General features: G+C 40.3%; 1 protein-coding gene across 10 annotated transcripts in view; it reads right to left on the reverse strand.

Moving 5' to 3' along the window:
* STAM (signal transducing adaptor molecule) overlaps nucleotides 1–15,547 on the reverse strand; it is a 37,195-nt gene extending 21,648 nt beyond the window's left edge. The window contains exons 1-5 of one of the 10 annotated variants that reach the window (XM_074834595.1): nucleotides 14,664–15,058; nucleotides 13,974–14,053; nucleotides 13,684–13,735; nucleotides 12,520–12,611; nucleotides 3,428–3,512 (exon numbers count right to left, since the gene is read on the reverse strand). In XM_074834595.1, the coding sequence (XP_074690696.1) occupies nucleotides 3,428–3,495 (68 nt within the window). In that variant the 5' untranslated portion in view covers nucleotides 3,496–3,512; nucleotides 12,520–12,611; nucleotides 13,684–13,735; nucleotides 13,974–14,053; nucleotides 14,664–15,058. Of the gene's footprint in view, nucleotides 1–3,427; nucleotides 3,513–7,878; nucleotides 7,897–12,519; nucleotides 12,612–13,683; nucleotides 13,736–13,973; nucleotides 14,054–14,663; nucleotides 15,059–15,391 lie in introns of those variants that run through there. The other 9 variants (XM_074834624.1, XM_074834609.1, XM_074834603.1 and 6 more) reach the window with 9 other exon arrangements.
* Nucleotides 15,548–19,681: the final 4,134 nt, after the last annotated feature.

Genomic DNA, 19,681 nt, shown 5'->3' on the forward strand with positions numbered 1-19,681 from the left:
CTCATAATTAGACAAACTTTAGATCATCTTAAGAACCTGATATGCAAAACATGCAGAAAGTATCAAGTTAATTCCACACTACATATGGCAATACTTTATATATGCTATTGTAAAAAAGGCATATTATTAAAACTATTACTGAATTTACTGCCCTTCCAGTGTTTTCTATGAAAATTTTGGCATTGAGTCTAATCAACTAAATTTTGAAATTCACAAAAGAGAGAAAATAGTCAGAGAGATGCAGCAGAATTCCAACTTGGTGAAAGCTGTTTTAGTTGGTTGGATTAAGGAAAGAAAGATAAAATTTTTAGCTATTGGCGATTCTCTGTAACCAAGGTATTGCAATGTAAAAATTAACAGCAGCAATTCTGTTACTGAACTGTAACTAATTCATCTTAAGAGAAAACATAGCACCTTTGTAGCAGAACAGGTTTCTAACGATAACTCTGGATGCAAACAAGTTGCTGGCAGACCGAAATAAGAATATTTGTCATGTAGCACTATGGGACAAAAAGTGCCACTTCATGAAGCATAATCCCAGTCTACTGTGATTTCAGGTGTAAGGTGATCTACATCTAAAATGCTGCAGGCATGCAATGGAGCTTAAAGACTGTTACAAAGAAACCCCATAAGCCAGAGATTTTTATAAACTAAACTTCTGTCAAGAACAGTAACTGACAGCTTGTGCTGGACCAGAATTGGTTAAAAGATTACAGCAGATCCTGGTTAAGAAGACTAGCATCCTTGCCACGGGAACTTAAACTGCAGGAGAATTTCAAACAGCATAGCGTATCTGATTTAAACTTCTTAATGGGGAACTTTGTCTTGCTTTACCTTGCAATGGCATGACATAATCCATCAAAACAAAGAAAACCCACTATCATCAAGTTTTAACAGAATCTGAATTTAAGCAATGAGTCAGCTGGCAGCCTATTACAAGCAGGGTAAATATTACAAAGGTTCAAGTCACAGCCACGATAAAACAAGTGTTTTATTTAAAAAAAAAAAAAAAAAAAGCAAAACCAACAAAACCCCAAAACCAACAAAACCCATAAATCATAACAGAAATTCCAGCTGTCCCAGAGAAATTTATCTGCACGTTACCAGAAGATCTCTAGCTTTGCCTGAACTCCCAAGCATCCATCTCTTGCAGCTACATACATTTGAACACTGTTCAGGCTAAATTGCTGTGAGACTAAATCTTGCCTGTGGAAATGTTGTCAGTGATTAAATAGCACACTGAAGCCTTTAATAATATTGTTACAGGCTCAGCATCAACATGCTAAAGGAGCAGAAACGCAGCTTTACATACACAGACTAATATGAAACATTATTAACAACTTGCCAGCTGTTATCTTAACTACAGTTACACGCAACAGCCCAGAAGTCTCAATATGCCATGATATTTATAAGTACCCCTCTAGAGACCATCTCTAATCCCAAGGAATAAACTTATTTGCAAACCTGTCCTTTGGAACAAAAGTCCCAAGTGAGAATTTTCTCTCTGGCATTTCATACTGTTTCCCACAGTTTTACAAGAGTTTTACTCAGAGAAGACTTTCACTAAACAGCAGCAATGTCAAAACTCTCTTTTTGAGGCTATTCCTTGTCTGAATTGTTACAGGGAATGTTTGGAGAAGATGTATTTAAAACATTTCCAAAGCCTAATTCTAACTACACTATAGATACATTGAAATAATGTCTTTAAACTGTATTTTTTATTTGTTAACTCAAATTATACTTTTACTTTTCGTGTCCAAAAAATGAGTGCATGCATAAATTCTATGAGAGAGCTCAGTAAAGAATCAATAATGGAAGCATTACTAGCCCATATTAAGATGTGTTTAATTTAATATCACATTTTCAAAATGTACATTTACCAAAGCCCTGATGTCAGAGAATAGCTTCTCAAAAGAAAGGGAAGAAACACAGAACCTTGTTGCTTTCTGTGACAGACACTAGTGGTCTGGTAGTGAGCACAAGGGAAGGGCAGCAGATGCTTTATACCTTGGGTTTCACAAAGTTTCAACATACAGTTGAAGCTCATACAGTCTCCTTATCGCTCAACTGGTGAAATATTGGCTGGATAAAAGGATAATGTGGGTGGAAAAATGTCTGGCCTCCTAAGCTCAAAGAGTTTTCACCAGTGCTGCAAATTCCAGCTAGTAGGCAGTAACTAATGGGGTCTCAGGGATCTCTGCTGGGACCAACACTGTTAAATATCTTCACTAATAACCTGAGTGATGGGAGGCAGTGCACTCTCAGCAACTTCACTGACAACAGCAAATTGCAGGGAAGCAATTGGTATACTGAAGGGCAGGGCTATTATTCAGAGAGACCTGGACAGGCTAGAGAAATGGATAGACTAGAACTTCATTGAGTTCAACAAGAGCAAGGGCAAGGTGTTGCATTTCTGATGGTCTGAACCAGAAAAGGCCAGGAGCTGACCACCTAAAAAGCAGCTCCACAGGAAAGAATCTGCAGGTTCTATTGCGCGACAGGTATCAGCAGTGCAGCCTGGCAAAGACAACCAACCGCATCCTGGGTCAAACAAATGGTCAGCACAGCCAGCAGGGCCAGAGAAATGATCCTTCCCCTCCATTCTGCACTTGTAAGATTCCACGTGGAGTACTTTGTCCAGTTTGGGGCTGTGTGCAAGAAGGATATCTATGCACTGCAGTAAGTCCAAGGGAGGGCTGCCAGGATGGTCAGAGGAGAGTCACATACAAGGAGAGATGAAGAGCTGCTTTCAGTTTTGAGAAGAGCATACTAAGAGGGGACTTTCTACAACTAATTAATCAGAGAATACACAGGAGAGGCAGCCAGACTCTTTCTTAGAGCAGCACGGTCATAGGGCAAGATGCAACAGGCAAATTGGAACAGGGAAGATTGCAATCAGATTGCAGGATTATTTATTTATTTACTTACTGTGAGGGTAGTTAAATGCTGAAACATATTGCCCATAGAAGTTGTGGAAACTCTGACCTTGGAGGCATTCAAGACACAACATGGTCCTGAGCAACCTGATCTAATTAGACCTGTTTCTAGTTGGGGCGGTTGGACTAGATGACCTCTGGAGGTCACTTCCAGCCTAGATTATGATTCTGTAACAAAAATCACTAATGGAGTCTCCTGGGTTTACAGTGACAGTGCTAAAACATACCACTTTATTTATCCTGTTACACTGGTGAAAAGCTGCTGTACATAAGTCCTAATTTTAACACATCGGTATCTCCAAAGGAAGAAATGCAAAATATTTGAGCAGAAAATCCATACATTTTCCTTTTACGTGTAATAAATTTAAGTTACACCAAGCTGTTGCAAAAGTCTATAAAAGATAACAAAAATTTCATTCCTCTTATCTGAGTATCAGACTGAAATAACAGTATTTTAAAAGTTTGGGGAGGAAACTTCTAAAGTCACTTACCCTGTGCGTGACTGTCCAACTTTGTCACAGATGTCCAAGATGAGGCCCCAGTCCTCTGCAGTGTTCATCTCACTGGTTGCTTTCTCTGACGAATAAAGCATAAGTAAATCAAAATACAAATTTAAAAAAAAAATTAACAAAATTGTCAACAAAGATGTTGCAATATTACCTCTTTGTATATTGTTAAATGCATGACAAATCCCTTTATTTAATAAATATTTAAACTGTTATACCTAATTCTTTTTAATTTTTGAATGTTCACTTGTGGCCATGAGTTTAAACTCATAAGAAAATATATATTTTGGGGTTGTTTTCTCACATAATAAAGATACATCCAGAATATGACAAAAGTAATACAGCTACCAATAGATTTTTTTTTTTCCATTTGGAACTATAAAGTTTCATAGGATATGAATACCCAAAGCACTGGTTCACTGTTTGCAAAGTCAGGTACAACCACATTTACCACTTCCTCGGATGCTAAACTGCTGTGTCTTGCATTTCCTTTCTATGTATTACAATTCAGCAAGGGGGATTCAACAATTCATTAATAATCACTAAACTTCTATCTTCCCATTCTCATCTCTGCTTTGGACGATATATTCCACTGTCTCTTTCAGCTATGGAGACTGCTAAACCAAAGCTAATCTCATAGAAGCCATTGGGACTCTTTCCTCCAAATCCTTTGACTAGGACAAGCAGAGTCCCTGCTGAAGAGTAAAGAAATAGAGAAGGTAGGTGGAAGAAATAGATTCCACAGAAGAAAAATAGAGACTCCCTCCCTATTTATCCCCCAGAAAAGCTTAGGTACACAGAGAATAATGATAAATAAAAGTGTTAAAGGAAACCGAGCCTTACACTGCATCGGAATGGAAGATTATCTAAACACTGATAGATCAGATCAGGGCTGGAGACCATAAGGGAATGCAAAAGCAGTTTCCATTATTCACCAAGCAGAGGAGAATGGGCACAAAATAGTGCACAGACTTTGTTTCCTACCTCTGTTTCATCTAATATTCACCTCTTAATATACAAAACACAAAATATGCCTCAACAATGAGTACCATCCCTCAGGAAATGTCTCGGACTACTTAGTTTTATGAAAGAGCACAAAAATTTCTTATAAAAATTTATCTGCCAGGAAAAATTCATTATCCATATTAGCACTTGCAAGGCTGCAGAGAGGAGAAAGACAAAGCAAAACATCTAATCCCCAAAAGTTACAAGGAATTATTCATCCCAAAATTGATGGCTTGTCTTTATGAATGAGTTTCTCTGTCCTACAAGTTGAAGTAGGTTACACTTAATTAGTTTCTTAATTCAGAACAAAAATGCAGCTGAGCAAAGCTCTATAGTTACATGTTCTCAAGGTATTTCCAAGCAAAAAAACACTGCCATATACAAGCAGAATTATAACACATCAGTTGTACTGTCTGATGCAAGGAAAACAACAAAGCAGCATTGGGAAATCCTAAGTGGAAGTTAGTTACAATTCGTATGTCCTCTCAAATAAAGTAAGAGAGCACTGCCTCTTCTCTCTAAACTGAATCAGAAAACTTAGTTGATTACAAAAGATAGTCATAATCAATAAAAACATGAAAAATTCTGGGTAGACACCATGCTAACATCTAGCACTAAGATACACCAGCTGATCAACCAACCACTTTATTTTTCTTTCAGTCTACTATTTTTCCAAATCATGCTTAGGACTAGTATAGCTAACAATCAGAGAAATTCTTGATTTTTACATCTTGTTCATAAAGGAAACGTCAGCTGTGAAGCAAAAATAGAGAGGAACACCATAGCGGCAGAATCCACTCAGCATACCAGCGCCAAAACATCAGAACAGAGAAATGAGACCGTACTCCGCTTATATCAATTCACATTGTTTCATTACTCCAGAATTCAATTATTTAGTTGGGGATACCTTATAAATACAAGCAAGGTGGTGAAGGGGGGGTGGGGAGGGAAAGCAAGGAAAAACCCATAGGAGAACCATGCATTGTACTTCTCCTACTTGTTATTGTTTTAACATAGCCAGCTCTCAGTCATCTGTAGGCAGAATACTTGTGCCACACATGGTAAGACACCTGAACTGAATGTCTTGCACAGAGCCATCACAGGCCAGGACAGACTTCTGTAGTCACGGTCCACGAGAACAGCAGCTGTACTGCTACCAAAGCCAGCCTCAACTCTGAAGCATCATAACCGCTTTCTTGAAACATAGAGCCTGAGTTGCCTACACTGCATTCCTAATACTGAAAACAGCTGATAAGCACAGTTCAGAAACACACAAAACAGACCGCATGGAGGCAGTTTACTTCCAGGACTGCACTGTTTCAGTTCATTGTCAGTTCTGCTGGAGCTGGACCAACTCCAGCCAGAGTATGTCTGCACCGTGCTCTCCACAGCCTTAAGTGCCCACCAGGCTCAGAGCTCACATGCAGCCTCGCAAACCTACACCACTCACTCATGCTTAATGCTGTACTTCAGTTACCACATCCTTCAAAAGAGAGCTGAGCAGTCCAGTGGAACTGAAACTTCAGCCTTTTCCATTATTCCACATAACAGACAGTTGTCTGTACTTTTGGCAACAACTGATCCTTCTTGCCTCAAGGCATCATCAGAGAGAAATGGCATGGCAATCAGTTACAACTTTTACAAACCAAAAAGTAAACTAATGCGTGCTTAATGTTTTAAGGTAACAAACTGTGGCTTATGTTAATTTAAATAGTTTGGCTAAAACTACAAATAAGATGGTGATTGATTAAATCCTTGATCCATATCAACCACATCAATTACAACCTTTATTTTAATTCTCAATGAGAATATTTTGCAAATTTATCCATGAGTACAACTACAAGTGTTCTATCACAGCTATATTCCTTCTTGGAACTTGAACTTAGTCCTGTATAAAAACTGCGACTTGCTTGCAATGCCTTCCCCCTTATTAGTCAGGATATTTCCTCCACTAACAAACACTAGCTAGCTTCTTACCAAACTTCAGCCTGAGATCCAGTTTCATTGTGTACTTTGTCTTCTGTAGTAACAAGCATTCATTAATTCCCTTAGATAATAAAATTATTAATCGTAAGACATGAGGAAAAAAAATTGCCTGATTTTCAGTTAAACTCTGTCTCAAACAAGGGCTGTTAAAAGTTAATGGCATACTGTGAATGTTAGTGGTACACTATCTGACACTGACTGCCTACAAAAAAGGCCACTATCTCCCTCAGAGCATTAGCGAGTGACTATCACCCTTCACCACTCTGGGAACAGGAGCAATAAAGACACTTTGTCAAAATTCCTATGTTGCATCAGTGTTCGGTAGACAAAATTATGACTTAAAGCTACTGAAGTTAAATTACTTACACTATTCTCACCTAAAACCCATGGATGGGCTCTCTTCTTATGTGAGGCACACATTCACAGCCAAAGAAAAACTTTATGTGCATTCAGTACTTGCTTACCCTGACTAACAGCTGGCATCCTACTGGTACCTTCAGGTACCACTGACATGTCACTGTCAGACTCTATCTTAGTACCAAAAGGGACTCTGATAGGGAGGGAAAAAACAGACATTTGTATTTAAAATCTTAGGGTAGGTTAGCACAGCAGATAGAAGATAACTTAAACAAGAAATGTTCTTTATCTTCTATCTCTGATCAAAAATAAATATGCCACAGCAATGTTAGTGTTTACTTCAGACCCTATCCCTCCACCTCATCATTGCTATAAAATCTTATTCAACTTGGTGAATGCCAAGCCAGTATCAGATAACATTTCAGACTTTACTAAAACAACTTGTAAAGACAGCTCTGGCTCCTTCATGAAATCAGAGTTCTTTAAAACTTATTAATGCTATGTCAAACACAAAGCAAAACAGGGCTACGTGACAGACTTATACATGATTGAACTTTGTCTCTGGTTTTCCGAAACAGCTCTTTCCCATAAAGCTATGTCACTCAAATCTAAGGCATTGTTTTCCTAGCACAAGCAAGGCCTACAAATTAACAAAGTAACTTTAACCAGTGCAAGACTATAAAATCTTACGTCACCTCAGACTATAATTAGTAATTTTTAAATTGTATGACCGCTTTTTTTTTTTCTTCATTATAGGTCCTCAACTTCCACCTTTATTTTTCTAGGAGTTATTTAAAATTGTTTTCTTCCAACTAATTCCACAAAGACAGACACACAAAGTGGTAAACGCCATCACCTCAGAGGAAAAGTACACTTAGAACTATGGCTTCTTTTGACAACAATGGTTCTGTACAACATAAGAATATCTTTCTAAATAATTTCAGCAATTTACTTAATTCCTAAAACAAAAGCAAGACACACAAAACCAACATATCACATTTTTCAGCAGCTTTGCAAGGCGCAGAGCGTGGGATCGCTAAGCTTCTTCTCCCTTTATACTTCTTCTGTACTCATAACACTAATCATACCGAGCCAGATCAACTCCATCTTGTCCAACATTCAGTCTCTAATATGTATTATAGCTAAAGAAACAGATACCTAGGAAAACATAAAAAAGAATAAAGTAAGCATTAGTTGTACTTCCCTACAACACACCCTTCAGCAACCAACAATTCACAGCTTCGTAACTCCTGAGTTAGAAATGGTACTTCAACCACACAAAAGTAACCATAAGTCATGTCTAAAACAGATAATCGAGAAAGTGGTCTTATGCAAAATGCATCTCCTCTGATAGAAATCTCAGCTGTGTCTGTATCTTCAAAATTTTTCAATGAAGATAATCTCCTTCAAATAAGATACCTAGATGCTGAAATCATACTTTCAAACATATTTTCTATCCTTTTTTTTCCAACTAAACCTCTGAATAACATTTATACAAACCTGAACATCGTCTGCCTTCTAAAGAGAATGCCATTCCTCAGTATAAATGCCACCTAGTCTCACTGAAATACAGTACCAAAAACCCAGGAGACAGTGTTACACCTATTGATCAGAAGCCAGGCCAGAAAGATCTAAATCTATGAATTACATTACCTATACTTTGGTTGTGGTGAAAAGTACCCAGCCTCTTGCATGGGCTCTTTTGGGATACCTAAATAAACCAGCTCCTTCTTCTGTTGTAAAGTTCACTAAATTTTGTTGAAGCCCCATTTCCTTCCAATTTACACAAATCTGAAGACTTGGAGCATCAATAAAATTCTGTTTTCTCCCCTGGTTTTATGCATTATTTAGAAATTATAACCAAAGCAAAAAAATTTGCACTATGATTCTCTTTGAAGTTCTCCATCACATACAAAACACAACTGTAGTTGATCATTTTAAGACAAAAGCAAACTTTTCCCAGAAGAAAAAAAGTAGTAATTTTCAAATAATTCATAATTGTCCTAAAAGAAACTTATCAGATTTATAAAGTACTATTAAACAGAAGAAATGTAGTACATGCTGAAAAAAATCCACTGCCAGTCTTAGTGGTTGACTGTTTAGGTGCTGGTCAGAGAAATATAAATATTGTTGCAGATTTTCCATGTAAATATGTGCTAGTCACTTGATTCCTCTGCCTTAGTTCTGCATCTTACCAATAGCATTTTACTGCTTTATTAGAATCTTGCAAGAGTAAATACTCTCATCAGTGTTCAGATACTGCAGTGAATAGTATGATGCATTTCTTAAAGCAGAAAAAGACTAGCCATTGCTAACAACATTTTTAGAGGGAAGTCTTGGCAGGTTTGAGCTTTCTAAGCTTTAGATTTTACTGAAGTTTATTTTTTAAAAATTACAAGCTTAGAACTAAGCTATTTTTATGCTACAAAGTTGCAAAGATGTTAGAACCACCTAGGATTTCAAGAAATAACAAAAACAGATCAAAACACCCCCAAACCCAACACTTAAAATGTACATGATTTGAAGGCGTTAAAACAAATATGAGTAAAAACTGTCAGAATATTCTACTTCACTAAGGTTGTTAGTTATTCTAGTTGGCATTCGTTTTTATTCCATTCACGGGTATAACTCCATTTCCCCAGTTGCACATCTCTAAAATGAAATACTGAAGTTCTCAGTAACTGAAGTTACAAAAAAAAAAAATGGCTACAGAAAGTCTTCAAAAGAATGTCCAAAGAAAATCTTCACTCAGAGTAAAATTACAACCAATTTCTAGCATGATTAAAAATCCTCAAAAATCCACTGTATCAATGTAAACACCACAGAATTAACAAAAAATTCAACACTTCCTCTCAGCCTTCTCTCCCCCTCTCCCACTGAAAGTCTTGTTTTCCTCCCAAGGCTAAAGAAATAACTTCCCCGCTCTCTATATAAATGCAAATACTAAAATTCCAAAGCATTGTAAAAACATAAATGTAACTACTTCATCTCTTCAATATAGTTTAAGTAGTCCTGAAAGACTGAAACTGATTGCAAATTTTTCTTTTTGCAGTCACTCACCAAGAAATTCTGATTACATACCATTCCACATCACTGAAGTTAAAAGTAATTAACTTTGCTCTTTTTGTCTGTCAAATAAAATGAACAAATGCATTTGTTGGCCCTTTCTACAAAAAATACCGCTTTAATATTAACCCCTCTGCATTTCACTAGCATGCCCAGAACTGCACTGTTCAACCAGATTCTATTTAGACAAGACTGAAAATAACCTCTAACACGCCGTGTCACCATAGAAAGAAACTAGAATTCCCTGTTGAACCGTTAACTTCAGTAAAGCTATTAACCAACTTCTTCAGTTTAACTGTATTCCCATTTACAGTATTTCTAAAAAGTCCTTATGGGAGCACTTGTGGAACGTGTATTGTGAAAGCACTGGTAGGTGATCCAAGGCAAAGCAAGCAGCGGTGACTGAGCTGACATGAGGCCACCTCAAGTCCTTCCCTCAGAAGGCTATGTAGGATCTCACCACGCATGAGGCAGCTTAGCCAAGATAGACATCGCTCAACTCAGTAAGCTGAGCAGAATGAAGACAAAAGGATTCGAGATCTGGCAAGACAATGCTGAAAACTGTAAGACGAGCCAGGGAAAAATAATTTAGATGCTTAGAAGTCTTATGCAAACCCTAGCAAATCCACAGAACTCAAATTACCTTTCACCCAGAAATATTACAGCAAAGCAGGAAGGTGAGCACGTTAGAGATATATGAGAACGATGATGATTACTCTGTAAACAAGGTGCATCACAGGCATGTTACACTAATAAAAAGTGCCAGGATCTATTTGCAGAGCGCCACGAATCAAGCCATAGTAAAAGCAGCACTTCAGAAGGAAGATCAGCAAGAGACTTAACTTTTCACAAATACAGTGTTATTTTTATCAGCTAGAAGAACAGATTTTACATGTTGGAGAACTACTTTGATTCTTCTGAATTTCAATATTATAATGCACACTGTCACAGATAAAATGAGGGGAAGCATTTAAAAATGACATCTCTTCCCTGGGAGGAAAGAAAAATAATCACCAGGAAAGTACAGTCTACAAAAACTCCTTTGCCTGTGGAACATACTATGTTCGCTTCAAATTGCTCAGTTGAACTCAGAGTCCGGTGATTCATTTTCAGAAAGAGATACTGGAAAAGATTTTTTTGTTGTTGACTATTACACAGAAGGGGTATTCCACTCATTTTTATCCTACCAGTGTTGCCATTTTTCACTGAAGGTATCTTCAGTGAGAAGTTCTTGTCTTTCATAAAGATTTACAAATAACTGAAAGGGGAGGTGGCTATAGCTCCTTTTCCATGCATTTTCTACTCAGCCTATCTATTAGCTTACAGTTAATGTCCTTCTCCCTAAAATAATGCTGAGAAAAGCAGTAGGACAACTTGGGCAAAAGCACCAGCCTCATGACAAGCTGAACTGGTCCTTGGAATTCATCTTCCCTCGCAGCCAGAAGTTAACTCTCAGTCTGCAGTCTCCATAATTATCTGGGGTCAAGAATCTCCTCTGCAAGAATTTTCCCTCCTTTTGGCAAACCTGGTCTAAACAGATAAAAGCCCAGCTCAGAGACAAATGTAACTGGATGGTTTTGAAGATGTCGACTAACCAAGGGGATAAATCTAAAGAATAATGAGTTTAAAAATAGCAAGAGTATTTTATTACAATAAATTGCACCATGTGAATCATGGTCAAAACATTTCTTACATTCTAATAACATCAGACTATACACCGATCATACGTACACCGATCATACGTACAATCATATGTAATTCATGCATATTATTAAACATCTAGAGTCGTAAGCATAAAATGGTCAATAACTACTATAGTTAATAAAACGTGGAAAAAACCATTGCAAGTTGTATCAGGTTGGCAGTTCTACTACATTACTAAACTACCTGCTTAATTTCCTATTGCTGTAAATAGTAAGCCTGAATCTTTCCTTTCTTCCCACGCCTGTGGTGCCTTAAACCAGCTACACTGAGAACTAGACTAACATCCAAAGCAAATCCAAGAAGTGCCTTCCTCTCTTACTGTGCATAAGTGAGAAAAAGCATGCAAAAACCTCCATGTTTTTTAAACACCCCCTCTTAATATCATGTGTGATTTTATGACAACTCATACCAGAACCTGTATTCATTGCAGCTTATAAAACTTCAGAAATACTAAGCTTACAGCAGGGAGTAAAAAGTTCTTCCAGTTCTCTCCTTACAATATAGATTAAGTTTACAATGCTTGACATCAAGTTAGAATAAAGTATGCACCACATTAAGTCCAGAGTTACAGATTTTATTCTTGAGATAACATCTGAATGACACTTCAGAACTGCTTCAGCAGTAAGCTCATCAAACCTAGCCTAACCACTGCTACATTACTAATTAGCCCGTCATGACAGATTAGCAGACAGTCTTTTGGTTCTTAAAGCACATTGCACCATTATTTTGCCTGCATCAAACTTACATTTAAACCTGCATTTCCCAGGAACAATTCTCTGGGAGTAATTTTATGATTAAGGTTGTGAAATATTGCAGAAACAGACTTCCCATCAAACTAGTAAGAACACCATTAATTCTAACCCCTTAAATGGAGGATGAGAGGCTCTTAATTATAATCTCAGCAGTCCAGTGCCTTGAAGGCTTTTTCTTTTGTTAAATTCCAATATTATGTTCCTTACTTGGACACTGTCAAAGGCTCCCAGACTTGATTGTGAAAATCCACATCAACTTGTTCCACCACTGATTAGCATCCCTTCCTGTTGAAATATTCCTAAATATGGTAAAAAGAGGGTTCAGAAAACAAGAAGTATTTGGGCTTCATCCAGAGATTTGGACTCTTTGAGAATAACAATGGCTTACCTCCTCAAATCTCTGGGCAGCTTAAACTAATAATATTAAAGAATGCTTTAACAGTCATCTTAACATTCTTTTGCCAACCATGCCTAAAGAAGAGGTGCACCCCTCAAAATCTCTCTACAAAGTTGACACTACATGGTAAGCTATTACGGATGACCAGGTTCCACAGCAGGAGCACGCTAACAGAACTAGCCAAATGCTGATGGCTGGCCAGACAAACTGACAAATTTCTCCTTCTGAACTTAGAGATACTTATGCTCCTCAAAACAGTGGAAAACAACTTAGTTCCAGATGTGTTCTCTGCAATCCACCATCCTAAATGGTTCCAAAATCATTTCCAACTATTACACAGTACTGATTAACTGTCCAGTAGATGAAAATGCACAACTACCACAGCAATACTACCAACTACACCAATGTCCAAATTGATATGAAATTAAGGATAGCTTTTGACTGCCTTCCTCCTTCGGGAATCTGATTTTCAAAAGAAAACTTTCTTGCTGGGCAACAACAAAAGCAGAGCACTCAACTTCCACTCTGCAAAAAGAATTGAAAAATAACACTACTGCTTGACAACTTTTGGAAGTTTCCCGAGAACATGAGAAGTTACTTTACAGCTGACGTTATCTTACGAAGCCTGCCAAGAAGCTCATCCAGATAATAGCACATTCCCAAGGGGCCTCGGGGAAGAAGGGCCCAGGGACACTTTCCGGGAGACTTCATCATTCCCGTCTCCCTGGCACAAATCCAGTTAAGTGATGGATAAAGGCAGCAAGCTCCTGAAAGTAGGCTGACACCAACTGAATAGCCTGCTGCTCCTTCGGTCCCCCTAGCACACCACAAAAGGGGCCAACGGAAAGAGGGTGTGTTTACTGGTGAAAATTAGCCCATTGCCCACTCTGCTTTTCCAAAAACAGCTTGGGATTGAGTGGTTATTTCCCTGTGCTCATAAAGTATGCAGAATAACGCTTTTGAAAAATACCTACAGGTGGTTGTACTAAGCAAGAACAGTAGGTAAGGTGTTGGCATCCTCTGCACCTAGAAAACAGCAAATAAACCACTGAAGTAACAGCTGGGTGCTACTACCCTGCATTATGAAACTTAAGAGTGCTGACAAGCACATCTATCAGACTTCACTCTGGAGAAACCCATTCAAGCAGTCTGCTCTTCACTGCTAGACAGCAGCCTTAGGAAGTGAAAACGTGAACGTTTGCCAGAACCTCAGCTATCACTTTTTAATCTTATTAGTTCAAATCAATCTCACAGATAATATTACCAATGTTTCAATCCTCTAATGGTCCATGGAAAATTGGCAAGCAGTGCAATCTCTTCCTCATTTTCAACTGCCAAATTACACTAGAAGACAGCAAAACAATTAGGAAAAATTATTTACTACTTTTCAAAATAAGTCATTGTCAACTCTGCCACCAAGAAAATCATAAATTGAAGAGCAGTCTTCAGTGGAAAAGTGTTCTTAAGTGTTCAAAATGAAAAACAAGTTATGCTTTAAGATGCAGCAGACTAAGAATTCCTGATAACATATACGTGCAGAATTTGTGTTACAGTCCTTCGTTTATGCATTAACCCTTCCACCCCCAAAGGTACATACTTTTCAAACAGCTCTGAGTTGGTTTTTTGAAGAGCTGGAAGAATTAAATTCGAGCCCTGACTTCTAAAGTTGGATAAACATTAAGAAAGAAACAATGTATTTGTAGTTGGAAGACACAGCAAGTATAAGGCTACTAAAGAAATTTGTGCCAAGAAAAAACAGTGTTACACTGCCGCAAGAAAATAACCTAGGGTGGGCATGGGGGGTAGTTATCAACGTATGAGAAAAAGTCCCCAGACAAAGTTGCTATCACTCAAAGTAAAACAGACAGCAGCAGCAGGTAGGAGACAAACTGTATTACACAATCACAAATCAGATGTGCAAAACGAATTTTTAACTGCCTATGTGTTATTTTACCTTCAGTTTGGACACATCAGAATCAAGCACAACTTTTGTCAAGTAAAAGCCAGACGTTTCCTCTCCATCTAGTTTGGCCTCGGAACAAGCAAGGTGAGGATGAAACCTGATCACTGACCGACAAATTTCACTTGAAAGGGAAAAAGAAAGCTCCCACAGGAATTCACTTCAAAGCACGGAATACAAAACGCTTTGACAATTTTCTCATGCCCGTCTGTGAAGCAATTGTAGATGGTGCTTTATACTTTTCATCCTTTCAGCAACACTCCAGCACAAGCATTTCTCGCTACGTGTTTTGCTATGCTGCAACGTTACTCCTGCCGAGCAGGCCAGCTCGCCTCCCCCAGGTACCCCCGTGCTCGCCCCCCTCGCAGCCAGGCAGGGCCCGCCGCAGCCCCCGCGCTCTCACCGACCAGGCCGCAGCCACCGCCGCCCGCTGCCAGGAGGCGCCCCCGGCCCGGCCGCTCCCCGCCACACCGTGACCGCCGGCCCGGCCGGGCCGCGGGGTCGCCGCTGCTGCCCCCGGCTCCCCACCACCGGCGAAGCCGGGCAGGCGCCAGCAAGCCCCGCGGCTGAGGGCTGCGGGAGGAGCGGGTCGGCCGCCCGCGGCGGGCTGGAGCGGGAACGGGGTCGGAGGGAGGGCCGGCCGCGGGGTTACCTCAGGGGGAGGCCGGGCTGGAGGGCCAGGCCGGGCCAGGCCGGGCCTGGGCGCCGCGGAAGCCACTCACCCACATCCTGATCGAAGGGGTTGGTGGCGAAGAGCGGCATCGCGGGGCGCGGGGGCGCGGCGCGTCCACCCCTCCCGGCAGCGCGGCGGCGGAGCGAGAAGCCCTCGGCGGCGGCGGCGGCGGCTCCTCCTCCCGCCCGGGGTACCTCCGCCGCCACCTCCTCCCGGGGCCGGGGAGCCAGCCCCCCGCGCGCAGCATGCTGGGAAGCCGGGGCTGGCCCCGCCGCCACCGCCGGGAAGACCGCGGCCAGGCCCCGGCTCCAGCCCCCGCCCCGCCCGGGGAGCGAAGGCGCCGCAGGCCCTCGCTGCAGGCACCCGCGGCCTGAGCTGTGCCTAAACCCCGCCGGTCTCGGCGGGCGGGCGCCCCGCTTGGCCGGGCCGGGCCTCGCCGGGCCTCGCCTGCCGCCCGGGTCCCGCCAGCACCGGCCCCGCCCCTGCCAGCCCCGCCGCCCTAAGCCGGGCAGTTTAGGGCCGGCGGGGCCGCTCAAAGCGGGGATTTATTTGTTTAGTTCTGCTGAGCTCTTTCGTGCCTCCCTAGTTAGGAGGTGAGTCCGTTTCAGGCCCAGACACGTTCGCTCCCTAAAGACAATGTTCAGAGCTTGCCTATACATCGGGCTGACTGGCTCTTGTCGTTGTGGATGCCGTCATGCCTCTGAAGGAGGCGGCCTGGCAGCGAAGGTGGAGGGTTATGACAGCGTCTTTCACAGCATAGCACAGGACCCTGACCACGTCTCCACGGTTAGATCCTGTCGAGATCAGCGGCTATCAGTTCTCACAGGACCTTGAATATCCCGTGGCCTTTGCTTGCACAGTTGTTATCTTGCTGCTTCACTTTGTACGAGTATCTTGTTGGCTTTGATGGGCTGTATCCCATGATAACAATTTGACTCATAGGATATGACATGTTCTGCCTATTCCTGCTGTCAAGTAAAACTCAAGTCATTATCCTTAAGGACTTTTAGTACTGTTTAATTGCTCTGAACTAGTTGGATCGCAAATTAAGCAAAAAAGGGCACATGCACACATGTGAGGGAATAGTCATAGACATCTAAAAGCGATACGAGCACATCACAAGAGTGCAAACAAGCAATGAGAAAGACACTACTACTGTTTGCAGTGCAGAAACATTAGATGCAATCAATAGCACTAACCATGCTCAATAATGAATGGGATTGCATGCATTAGGCAGACTTCTGACACATCAGATGAAAATTGCACACCAAGCCTGTGCCCACAGGGATTTACAGTCACTAGGCACTTCCTTATTCTACAAAAATTTTTTTGAGGATATCAATTTCAGCTTCTTTCCCTATCCACAACTGTTTTCAGCAGCTGATGCAGGTCAGCATTGATGTACTGCTTAGGACTGACTACTTTTAAGGAATTGCATGTTTTCTTTGGATTCCGCTTCAATTCAATGACATCTGCTAGATATTCTCAGAGGATGCTTTACGTCCTCACCATTCATCATCCCCCATTATGTTCACAAAAGACATATGGTAGATGTTCTCAGAGCCTGTTTTATCCCCTCTCTTTTCATCCCTTCCCTCTGATGGGTTTCAAAATGAATTATAAGAATCCTTTCAAAAGAGGCAGAGCTTTTATGCAGTAGTCCTGCAGTAAGAACAAACATGAGAGATGTGGGGAACTGGGGTTTTAGACTGCCTTCAACCTGAAAGGATTCCAACCCAACTTTACTTCCCAGGCAACACCCTACTAAACATTTTGAAAAAGATAATCTATACTCAGGGAGCATTTTAAGGCTCTGGAGTCATGGCACATGTTTTGTTTCTGTAGCAATTTTTTTCTGTTGAACACAGTGTGAAGTAGGAGAGACCTCTGAATACTCTGTATTATATTGTATCTCCCTCTTCTCCCTGTCCCATGACTCTTCCATGGCCCAGCAATGGATGGTGGTTACAGCACACGTCCACGAAGTGTGGGCTTTGCCCTCAGATGGCTATGAAAACCAGCTTTTCCACCATATGTGTGAGTAGTATAATGAGTATGCTATTTTAAAAAGGTATGTTAAGCTTCCTTTGTTAGATGTAGTTCAAAATGTTTGTATTATTTCCTACTGCATTTGAAATGGGACTTGTGCTGCCTGAGTTGGCTATCTAAAAGGAAGGAATCTAGTTCAAAGGTAGTCTCAAATCGCATCTAATTTCAGGGTAACTACAGCTGATAGAGAATGTAGCAACCCTGTACCCACAACTATGTGCTGCCACCACATTTCTCATATTGGATTTGGAATTTGATCCAATTCATTTGTGGCTTCACAATCAGCTGATCCAGCTGAAAACTACCTCATTGCAGAAAGTTCCCTGTTGGATCATGTCACTCATCTGACTCACCTTGCAATTAGATCCCAGGCAACTGAAGAGGTGGGGAGGCATGGCTGGGTACTGTACTTCACCAGACTGGGTCAAGAAAAACAGGCATGTCCAGGGGATTATTCATCTGTTCTATTTCAGACCGCATTCTGAAGATGGCCTCTGCAACAGTCTGACTCTATCAATTTCATAGAGGAGCTTATCCACCCAACAATTCTCTGACTTAGGACTTGTCTCCAGACAGCCTTACAGCAAGTTTTAAGTAGGGTGTTTTTTAAAAAGATGTGCTACTTTTAACCAAAGTAAAGAGTCTCAGATGATTGGTAGAGACACTTCTTCTTTCTTTGCATGCTTCATTTTTTATATAGCATTGTTGTTCAGATTCTGCTAAGAGATAAAGGCATGTACTCAGTTAATTGCCAGTGCAACTTACTTCGTGGGTTTTAAAGATGTGACATACTTCTAAATTTGCTTAATTTTTTTGTTTGTTTATATAATTTATTACTTTTTTGTTTGTTTGTTTGTTTTATGGCAAGGTTTATCCATACCAAGATTAGTTGTGGATTCTGATGATATACAATGATTCATTGCCCTATAGTCTTCTGGTAGGTAAGGGTACTTAGGAACAGCAACTTATAAATGACAATCTGCTAGGGAAGTCCTAATATTTTTACAATCACATAACTGACACACATCTGCATTAGACAAATGTATTTCTTAGAGGAAGACAAGACCATTATGGGCATGGAGGGGAAGTCCACTGCAGTTGCAGTTTACTGGAGGAGTATTATACTTGGAATGCCCATTTATTTTAGCACATTTCAATTTACTAGCTGCTACACTGTAAATATAGGGTGTATATCTCCAGGCAAAAGTCAGGCCAGTACACTTTTAGCAAGGAGACAAATATGAAGGCCAATGGTTGTCGTAGGCATCAGTCACACTGACCTCTATTTTAACTGCATTTTTCATTATAGTCCACTGTGTACATTGCTTTCAGAACTGGAAGCTGAGCAGAAAAGAAAATCAAAGGAAAAGAGGAAGGTTCGGAATAGAGAAAGTGCCAGCAGTCCATTTAATCACAGCTTTTGTCTTTGACAGTACAAGATGTTTTGGATGCCTTACAAGATGCTGTAATGCATAACAATACAACGATATGACTAAGACAAAATTTTTCTCAGTCACAGGCCACATGTAAGTGTTTTAAGTACTAAGGTACAGTGATTTACTTCCCATCTATAACCTTATTGAACATGTCCTAGTATTTTGCAAGTGTCCAAGTTACATGGCTTACTTATGGTATTCTTATCTGTTTCCTTATATAAAGAGAATATATGATACATAGCAACATGGTAAGTCTGGTGTCCTTTGTTATACAAGAAGTGAGGCTAAAATTATTTAATTGTCCTTTTTGGACTTAATATTTATGAAGTATGCAAGTAGGATTATATGAAGAATATAGCTGGAGTTCCCTCAAATCCATGTAACATTAGAACTAGGCAAGTATTCAAATAATAAACTTTATAAAACAATTAATTTTTGTCCCGACCACATTAAAAATTCTAATGTGCAACTTTCTAGTTAATATTTGCACATATAGATGGCAGAAACAGGGTTTATATCTTCCTCAATATTTCTGTATTCAAAACAGGACTTGGAAAACAACTCACATGAATCTAGAAGCTTCTGGATGCTGGGAGCTCTGGGTGCCTGGGCTTCCCAGAGGATGCTGTCAGGAGCATCTCTCTGTGCCAGCTTCCTGACACTGCCATGGGGAACCACTTGTCCTAGTGCTTTTTTTGGCATGAACACCTGTTGCCAGTGTGGCCAAAGGGACTACACCCAATATGGTCACTTTTTCTTGCTGATAACTCAGACCAGTTTTTAACCAATGACGAGGTTAAAATTAATCTTTTCATTCTCCACCACTCTTCTAAGAAGGAAAGTAGAAATACTTC

The sequence above is a fragment of the Strix aluco genome, chromosome 1, assembly GCF_031877795.1.
Source record: "Strix aluco isolate bStrAlu1 chromosome 1, bStrAlu1.hap1, whole genome shotgun sequence".
In the NCBI taxonomy this organism is placed as follows: Eukaryota; Metazoa; Chordata; class Aves; order Strigiformes; family Strigidae; genus Strix; species Strix aluco.